This window comes from Etheostoma cragini, chromosome 6, assembly GCF_013103735.1.
Source record: "Etheostoma cragini isolate CJK2018 chromosome 6, CSU_Ecrag_1.0, whole genome shotgun sequence".
NCBI lineage: Eukaryota > Metazoa > Chordata > Actinopteri > Perciformes > Percidae > Etheostoma > Etheostoma cragini.
The window spans coordinates 16,540,196-16,549,530 of record NC_048412.1 but is presented as its reverse complement, the minus strand read 5'-3'; the positions used below and the strand labels follow the sequence as shown (position 1 = coordinate 16,549,530).

General features: G+C 40.9%; 1 protein-coding gene across 1 annotated transcript; it reads left to right on the top strand.

Moving 5' to 3' along the window:
• Positions 1 to 6,094: 6,094 nt before the first annotated feature.
• Positions 6,095 to 8,980, top strand: gem (GTP binding protein overexpressed in skeletal muscle). Its single transcript, XM_034874553.1, has 4 exons — positions 6,095 to 6,885; positions 7,223 to 7,299; positions 7,404 to 7,608; positions 7,709 to 8,980. The coding sequence occupies exons 1-4, from the start codon at positions 6,531 to 6,533 to the stop codon at positions 7,984 to 7,986; spliced, it is 915 nt and encodes a 304-aa protein (XP_034730444.1). The 5' UTR covers positions 6,095 to 6,530; the 3' UTR covers positions 7,987 to 8,980.
• Positions 8,981 to 9,335: the final 355 nt, after the last annotated feature.

Genomic DNA, 9,335 nt, shown 5'->3' with positions numbered 1-9,335 from the left:
GCTTCCAGATGCTCATCAGTTACAGCTTACGGCCATGTTAGCAGCTCCTATAGTTGTTGCGGTATTATAGTCTGGACCAAAGTGATGGGTCGACCAACAGACAGACATTTCCATCGAGCCATGCCACTAGCATGTCTTAAAATGGACTGTAAACAGTCCAGACAAGGAAACAGATTAGACAGACTTCTTGACAGAAACCAGCGGTGGCATAGCAACTGTCACCCGAGCAACGGCCCTGGCCTGGCTTGGGCAACGATAGATACTGTTTGTTGGTGTTGGACACGTGTCAGGTGAGTGACAAGTGTCACTTGTCCAATTGAATATTGATCTAAATCACTCCTCCAACAGTCGCAGAGGCCATGTGCCTGTATGTGCATGAGGTGGAATTTGTCTGTCTGTGTAAAGCTCTTACTACCCGCTGCTGGCCACATTGCCAATCCCTCTATTAAGCCGTGCGTTCAAGCCAACCAGCCCAAAGACCTGGCAAATAGATTGAATGAATGACTTTCCACTGCTGGAAGGGGACAAAGAGATACAGTTGTTTTGAGGGAGAGGCTGAATCACAGATTGAAAGTGTATTCCCTGAGATCCGAGGACCTCTGTGGAAGATCTGAATGTATTGTAGAGACCGAATGGCAAAGGAAATCGGATTCTGGTATTTACCCACACTGAGGTCACAATTCGCATATGCCATTTAACATCCGCCCTGGAATTATTGCTATTTAAGCTGCACGCGTTTATGCATGAGATTTTAGATACTGGTGCATGACTGGAAGTCTGTACTTCACAGGCCTTTAGCAGCCCTGCTCTTTTTGTACATTAGGGCTTCAAGATGTAGTCTCCAAGGTTGAAGGCACCAGTCTGCAAACATGGGACATTTATTAGTGACAAATAGTTCAGTTATCCTCAGCAGCATAGTAGTTTTCATGTCAACATGGTAAGCCGGCACGCTGTCTTTTAAAATTCAAGTTCAGGCTTCGTTTGCTGGACTGTTCTCCCTTCAGATGAGATGAGAGATATTAATCACTCTGCTTATGATATTCTGCGCCACTTACTATGTTATTAATTTTCTCTTCTGTGCTGCTCTCTTTATAGAGGTTTAGAGATAGAGGGCATATACAGTGGGGCTCGAAAGTTTGGGCATCCCAGGTAAAAAATTGAATTAATGTGCATAAAGAAGCCAAGAAAAGATGGAAAAATCTCCAAAAAGCATCAAATGACAGCTCAGACATTCGTATAATATGTCACAAAAATATAGATTTTATTACCATCATTTACACTTTCAAAATAACAGAAAACAAAAAGATGGCATCTTCAAAAGTTCTGGCACCCTGCAGAGTTAATACCTTGTTCTGCCCTCTTTGGCAAGTATCCCAGCTTAGAAATGCTTCTTGTAGCCAGCCAAGAGTTTTTCAATTCTTGTTTGAGGTATCTTTGCCCATTCTTCCTTCCAAAAGACTTCCAGTTCTTTGAGATTTCTGGGCTGTATGTCACGCACTGCTCTTTTAAGGTCTATCCATAGATTTTCAATTATGTTGAGGTCAGGAGATTCCATTTTTCCTTCTACTGAAATGTTCCCTGTGCCACTGGCTGCAAAACAACCCCATGGCATGATTGACCCCCCCACATGCTTAACAGTTGGACAGAGGTTCTTTTCATTAAATTCTGTGCCCTTTCTTCTCCAAACGTACCTTTGCTAATTCCGACCAGAAAGTTCTATTTTAACCTCATTGGTCCACAGAACTTGTTTCTACAATGCATCAGGCTTGTCTATATGTTCATTTGAAAACTTCAAGCGCTGATTTTTGTTGTGAGGACGTAGAAGAGGTTTTCTTCTGATGACTCTTCCAGGAAGACCAGATTTGTACAAGTATCAAGTATCTCTTTATAGTAGAATGGTGGACCACAACTCCAGTGTCTGCCAGGTCTTTCTGTATGGACTGTGCAGTCAAACGCGGGTTTGTTCTGTGATATTTTTCTTGGTCTTCCAGATCTTGCTTTAACTTCCACTGTTTCTGATGACGGACATTTCTTAATTACATTCCTAACAGAGGATGTTGGCATCTTCTTATAGCCTTCTCCTGCTTTGTGACTGTTAACTATTTATTTATACTATTTATTTTCAGTTTCAGTTTTTTAGACAACTGCTTAGAAGAACCCATGGTGCTGATTGTTTGGGCAAGGTCAGATGAATCTGGGCATTTAAAACCTTAAGAGTGACATCACCTGGTCTTTCCAGATGAAGATTGAGAACAATCCATGACACTGTCAGGGCTCAGCTTTCCAAAGGGGGCGGTGCAGGCTAGAAACTCTGCAGGGTGCCCGAGCTTTTGCAGACAGCATTTTTTTGTTTTCAGTTATTTTGGAAGTGTAAATGATGGAAATAAAATCTAACTTATTGTACGTATGACTAATCTGTCATTTGATGCCTTTTGGAGATTTTTCCATCTTTTCTTGGCTCCTTTGTGCACAACACAATTTTTTACCTGTGGTCACCAAACTTTCAAGCCCCAATCTATGCAAGAAACATAAGTTAACGTAGTAAGTGTTAATCCAAATGAACAAGAGACATTTAAAATTGGTTGGAATGTTTGAGGTACACATTATCATTTCACATCTTTGTGTTGACCAAGACTACACACCGTCTAAGATCGTTTTCCTTTTATTCAGTTTCTCTTTTTCTCACCCCTCTTACATATATTTAATGGTTCCAGCTGGATGTTGGAACTTGTTGGTTGAACAAAAGAAAACAATTTGGAGATGTCACCTTGGGATCTTCTTTATATTCTGTTCTAGTTGGTCTGTTATCACCAGTTGATAATTTGGTCATCAATATGTGCAATCTATTGCCTGAAATGTGTACCAACTACAGAATGCTGCATAAAGTAAATAAACATTACAATACATTTATTTAGCTGATGCTTTCATCCAAAGCAACATTCAAATATATACTGTATCAAAGTTTGCACACTTCTGGTGCAACTAGGGGTTAAGGATCTTGCTCAGGGACACACTGGTTGATGTATCGCAAGGGGAATCAAACATTATATCAGTGTATTGATTCAATTCTTTTCTTAGGACGATTTGTGCCATAGAACCGACCCACCATTGTTTAAGCAGTGGCGTTTCTTTTCAAGTGACTTGTTTTCAAACTCACTGAAAGCTCTGCTTAGATCTCAACTGTCTGAATGACCTTATGAGGCCGAGTATGTTTTACATCAAGCGGAAGAAAGAGGTCAGTTCACGCTCAGCTCCCATCTATAGCCACCCATCGCCACGACCCTGCCAGTCTGCAGTCAACCTGAGCACCCCAACCCCCACCCCCCTGATCCTGCTCCTGCTCCAGCACTTAACAAGGATTTAATGTCGCCTAATCATCTGTCAGGCAAATCAGATCAGCTCTGTAATACACAGCAGCATGTCCCACAGATGAGGCCACAACCCGATACAGAAGTCCTGAAAAACAACAGCCGAAAAAGCAGCATAATCCCACAATTACTGTAATAACTCTCCCTGCTCTGGGACGCTATTTCTCTCACAGACAGAGTGCTTTGACAGATGAAAATCTGATTTTTACGAGTTGAGAGAGTATGTGATGGGATGTTTGGTCTCTCTAAACATTTGTGTCCGGATCATTCACAAAATAACAACATGATGGTGCTGCTGGCAGTGGATCTCTGGCTTACATGTTAAGCCTCTTCTCAAAGCTTTTATTCAGTAAATCATGTTATCAGTTTTGAGCCACCTCTTGTAATTTTCACTTTACGTTTGTCTGACACTCGTTCATTCACTTTAGTGTTGTTGCTATTGAGAGGAAAAATATGTCTGCGATGATGTGTTGGAAATGCTCCTGGAAGTTGTCTTAAATCACTTATATTCTTTTAACCTTTCTGCTAAAAACACATGTCAAAAGTGTTGAAATGATTCATCCAAGTGACGGATAGTGTTTAAGCAATTGAGAAAAACTGTAATAGGTGTCAGCTGTATGTCAAGGTAGAGTTCAAGATTAACGCAAATAGGATTTGGGAATAATTCATGCTTTCTGTATTGGCCGAAGTTATAATCTAGGATGTCCATTAATCATCCGTCAGGGTAGACAGACAGCAGCAGAGATTTGGATCAGTCACTCACGTTGGCACCTGCACAAAATTGAATTCTAAAGAGGCATTCATTGTTGAATAATAAAAATACAAACAAAGTTCACACTAATTTGGTCTCTTATTTGAGCGGATGGGAAGTAGATGCAGATTATCTCTATTTTATATTGACATTGAAATTAGGCTACAACTACAGACTAGTATTAATAACACTGCAGGTTATTTTATGAATTCCTTGTTTTTTCTATAAAATGTCTATAAAAATAATGGTGATAACATCATATTGCTTGCTTGTTCGACCAGACCGAAAGATATTTCTGTTTACTGTCAATATTAGAAAAGAAACGCAGCAGTGTTTTAATTACAAAGCTGTAAGTGGGGAATGTTTGGCATTTTTCATTTTCTGTTTCACTTATCGATGAATCAGCTATTATTTCCACCTGAAAAGCTTCAAACACCGTATTTGCAATCGCGACATTTATCCACTCAAACTGTTGTCTTTTTTTAGTTTAGTGATTCCCCACTTTCCAAAAACTCTTTGACAGCCTCATGTTGTATTCTGTTTGAAATATACAGATCGAAAAATCAATGCTGGTGGCAAAACAAGTGTTTTTGCACAAACCTTGATGAGTTCACTGAGAGTTTATTTTTTCTGCACAGATAGAAATTACACCAATATTGAATTTAAACGGAGCCTCTTTAAAAACCCATAGGTCTAAAGTAAATGTGCCTTTGTATTCATGTGTTTTCATACAATTGCAGACAAAAAAGAAAATATTAAGAATCTTAAACAAAGATTATTGTAGATGTTTTTCCCTTTTCTGTCCAGAGAACCGCAGATACATGATGTCAAGGACTCAACTCTCGCTCCCTCAGCTTTAATACATTGTTTTGACAATGGTCATGGAGCTTTTATTATTCATACAACTACACACAGCTTGGATGGGCTTAAAAGACATATTGATATAAACCACATCTAGAATGCAGAACATACAATATAAAAAAAAAGAATAATATACATTTCAGGGGGAATTTGGCAACTTAAAGTAGAAGTATAACATACCATAAATTGGGAGTACTCATGTCAAGTACCTCCTAATTGAAAAACAGGACAAATGGCTAAATGACAAATATGGCATATTGCTAAACTAAACAAGTGGAGAAGAGTCAGAACAATTAAGTTAGTTATACAGCTATACCTGCGTTTGCAAAAATTAGCTAAGATTAGCCACAAAAGTGGTCATACCAGGCCATCTAACGCTGAAGCACATGTATTGATTTGTTTCTTCTAAATTCAACTATTCAAACCTAAGCCGAAAAATGTAATTCTTCTCTATAACTATAAGAGCAAGGCAAATGATCCCATGAAAACCTCATCTATATAATCTCTAAAGATATTTTGTGTATCCTTGTTGCACATGTAATACATTTTTGCTGTAAATTTAACTAAAATTTGCACGCACGCAAGAACACACACACACACACACACACACACACACACACACACACACACACGCACACACATATACACACACACACACACACACAGTCGTGTATGGGTATCTTTGTGGGGACCAGTCATTGACATAATGCATTCCTTGCATTCCTAACCTTATCCCTTACCCTTACCCTAACCTTAACCTAACTGTAACCCTACTCCTAAAAACAAGTCTTATTCCTCAAAAAGCCCTTTAACGTTAAGGGACCAGCATTTTGTCCCCACAAAGCTGTCAGGTCCCCATAAGTATACTGTATTCACAGTTTTTGGTCCCCACAAATGTAGCAAAACCTGGCCTACACGCACACGCACGCACACGCGCACACACACACACACACACACACACACACACACACACACACACACACACACACACACACACACACACACACACACACACACACACACACACACACACACACACACACACACACACACACACACACACACACACACACACACACCCACACTCCTGCTCTTTATATAAACCAAAGGGAAACCCCATCTGAGCATTCCAGACACACTCAGTGGAGCTGACACGGAGAAGACACCAGCTGTAAATGTCGCTCAGGGATTTACTTAACAAATGCTTTTGCAAATGCTCGAGTTTCACTTTTGTTTTATGTGGGATGCACGTCATTTACAGAAATAGTTTAATTTGTTTATCAGCCCCGTCGAGTTAGCAATAACTGAGTTTAATGCTCCATTTTGTCTAAGTAAATCTCTAAGAAACAAAAGGACATTTATGATGATGTGTATCTGCGGCAGATATCTGTAAAAGCGACTTGGACGAAATCGAGCCATTTTACTTTCTTGTTTTTCTTTTTTGGGGGGTGTTTTTCTTATCCCTAAATCGAAGCACCACTTCGCAAAACGTTTTAATCCCACCACCATCGTCGGTTTATCCATTTCATCTTCATTTTGTCACCGGCACCATGCTGCCTAGTGTACGCCGGCACAGCCTCCGCCTGCAGACAGAGCTCCACAGGTGGAGCATCTGCGAGCCCAGCAGCCACCTGCGTACAGACAGCCTCCTGTCCCGGTTCCCCGCCTGCATCTCCAGCTCCAAGTCCTGCACCAGCTCCGCCGGGGAGTTGGACGGGAGCCGCGGGAGCTGGTCGTCCTCAGACTCGGTCATCTCCACCGACTCTGCCGGGGAGAAGGCGGAACCCGGGCGCCCGTACCGGGTGGTGCTGTTAGGGGCCAGCGGGGTCGGAAAAACGGCCTTCGCCAGCATCTTCGCCGGGGCAGCGGACAGCATGGACAGTGATGACTGCGAGCTGTGTGGAGGTGAGAAAAAGAGGATAACTACATATTGAAATGTATTCTAGGCTACTGTTACTATTGGCAAGCAGTTGTCTTCTTTTTATAATACGTTTTAGACAAATAAAAGCAAACCAAATCCATAAATAAATTACAAACTTTCTTATTATAAATTCTGACAAAACAAAAACATATGAAAAGGTCACTGTAATTTCAGTATTCCACCATTGACTTGTTAATTTCCTATAGAAATATAATACTGCATTTAACATATTAGTATGATTATGTCCAACTCATTGCTGTCAACAAAAGGACTAAGTCTATGATAGTACTAATGTAAAGTTTTCCTTGTGTGTATAATCAGATGAAATGTGTGAAAAGGAAATTGAAGTTGACGGAGAGCCTGCAACTATAATTCTGCTTGACACGTGGGATGCAGAGGTGAGATGAAAAACAGCTGCATTGACTTGTGTGAGTCAAAGGGTTCACATTGTACACACTGAACTGTAAGTCTCTTCTCTAATTGCGTACGTTTGTCTTGGAAGACTGACAATGAATGGGTCCAGGAGCACTGCATCCAGACAGGTGATGCATACCTGTTGCTGTACTCCGTAACTGACCAGGCCTCCTTCCTTCGAGCCTCAGAGCTCCGGATAACCCTGCGGCGCTTCCGTCCTGCCCAGCACACACCTATCATCCTGGTGGGGAACAAATGTGACCTGGTGCGACGCAGAGAGGTGTCAGTCAACGGTGAGGAGACACAACCCCTGTCTGTTTATTAGTGATGAGCACTGTTCACTGAGTTTTTCTTTTCTAGATTTAAGTACTGATCGTTGACTTTCTGTTTCAGAGGGTCGTGCCTGTGCTGCTGTGTTTGACTGCAAGTTTATCGAAACCTCAGCCGCCATGCAGCACAACATCTGGGAGGCTTTTCACGGCATGGTGCGACAGCTGCGACTACGCCGAGACTCCAAAGAAGCCAACAAGCGACGCATGCACATAAACACACGCCGCAAGAGTCTACCTATGAAGGCCAAGCGTTTCCTCGACAAGGTGGTGGCAAAGAAAAACCCCAGTGTGGCATTTTGGCTGAAATCTAAGTCCTGCCATGATCTCTCTGTGCTGTAGAAGCCTGTTTTAAACTCTGGTCAAACCTTTGATCAGCCAAATAAGTTACAGGCTGGAAAAGAGAATATGTGGCCATGGACTGAAGAGAAGTCTGCTTCTGAAGGGCTCAAAGTTGAATGGTTCAAACCTTGGTGTGTTCCACTGACCCAGCATTTTGTACATGAGAGGTGTTTGCAACATTTCTGCACCACCGTCCATATGTTGCAGTCTAAACCAAACTGAGTGGGCTGAGCTCAGCCTCTTTAGTGGACTGGACAATCGGCAAATGAAGTGACACAAAGACTTGTCGTATCTGTGTGGCATAAACGTAGATCAACTGATAGAAACTGAGAGAAAGATGGGATGTTTCTGTGTTGAACAAATACATTAATATTTTTCTGTCCTGTCTTCTCTCTTTCCTCTTTCTTTTGCTCTCATTCCTGCCCATATGTGTTATCCATCGATCCCCCAAGTGCTAAGATAACCAGTTGTAAGCTATTGTATATAAGTATGATTTCCATGATGATTATTCAGTTGTCAGTTAATTTGTAATGTGTTTTTTTCACTCACTGTAAATATATAACAGATGCTGTACTGCATTTTGCTACTTGTGTGTTTCAGTGTTGCTTGTTAATAAAGTGACATCATCTGATTTTTTTTGTCTGTCGCCACATGTTACTAATGAGATATTAAAATGGGTGACTCAGCTCTGACACAAAAGACACACTTAAGCAAACCCTGACACAACTGAGCTGATAAAAGATGAGTCAGGTGGCATTAAAACTGAACTTTCAGAAACTAAATTAGTTGTGTGTGTGCATCTGTGATGTGTGAGCACAGCGATTGGACTGCTCAGAGCTTTGAACATCATTCTCCCAAACTCAGTTTTGTTGCAAAAACGGTTAAATATGTTGCCACGGTAACATTCAGAGGAGCCCAGGAAGTGTGAGAGAGCAGCAGGCAGATGGTGTTCGTGCACGTTGGCAAGAATATCTACCACAAGGCAGAGCAGCATACATGGACCCATGCTTTACATAACACAGTCACCTCCATCTGAATGAATGGCTTCATCCGCTGAACCGTCAACACTGCAGTCACCGGTTCCGGATAAATAACGGTACTGTGAAACAGTGACTCACTCACAGACTGTTTTTCTACTGTTGGATAGATCAATTCCAGTGTTGCAGCAGAAAAATATCAAAAACTTAGCACACATACAAAATATACATGAAGATACAATATACATGAAATGAAAAAACAATAAATTATATTAATATAATAAATAAACTAATAATAAATAAATAGGATAGAATATAATAACAAACAATTTAAAATATAAACAAGTTTGGAATAAAAATAAAAATGTACTG

Coding starts and splice junctions, on each gene's coding strand:
- gem (XM_034874553.1), top strand. CDS start 6,531: ATGCTGCCTAGTGTACGCCGGCACAGCCTCCGCCTGCAGACAGAGCTC. Junction 7,300..7,403: donor TTGACACGTGGGATGCAGAG/GTGAGATGAAAA, acceptor TTGTCTTGGAAG/ACTGACAATGAATGGGTCCA. Junction 7,609..7,708: donor CAGAGAGGTGTCAGTCAACG/GTGAGGAGACAC, acceptor TTTCTGTTTCAG/AGGGTCGTGCCTGTGCTGCT.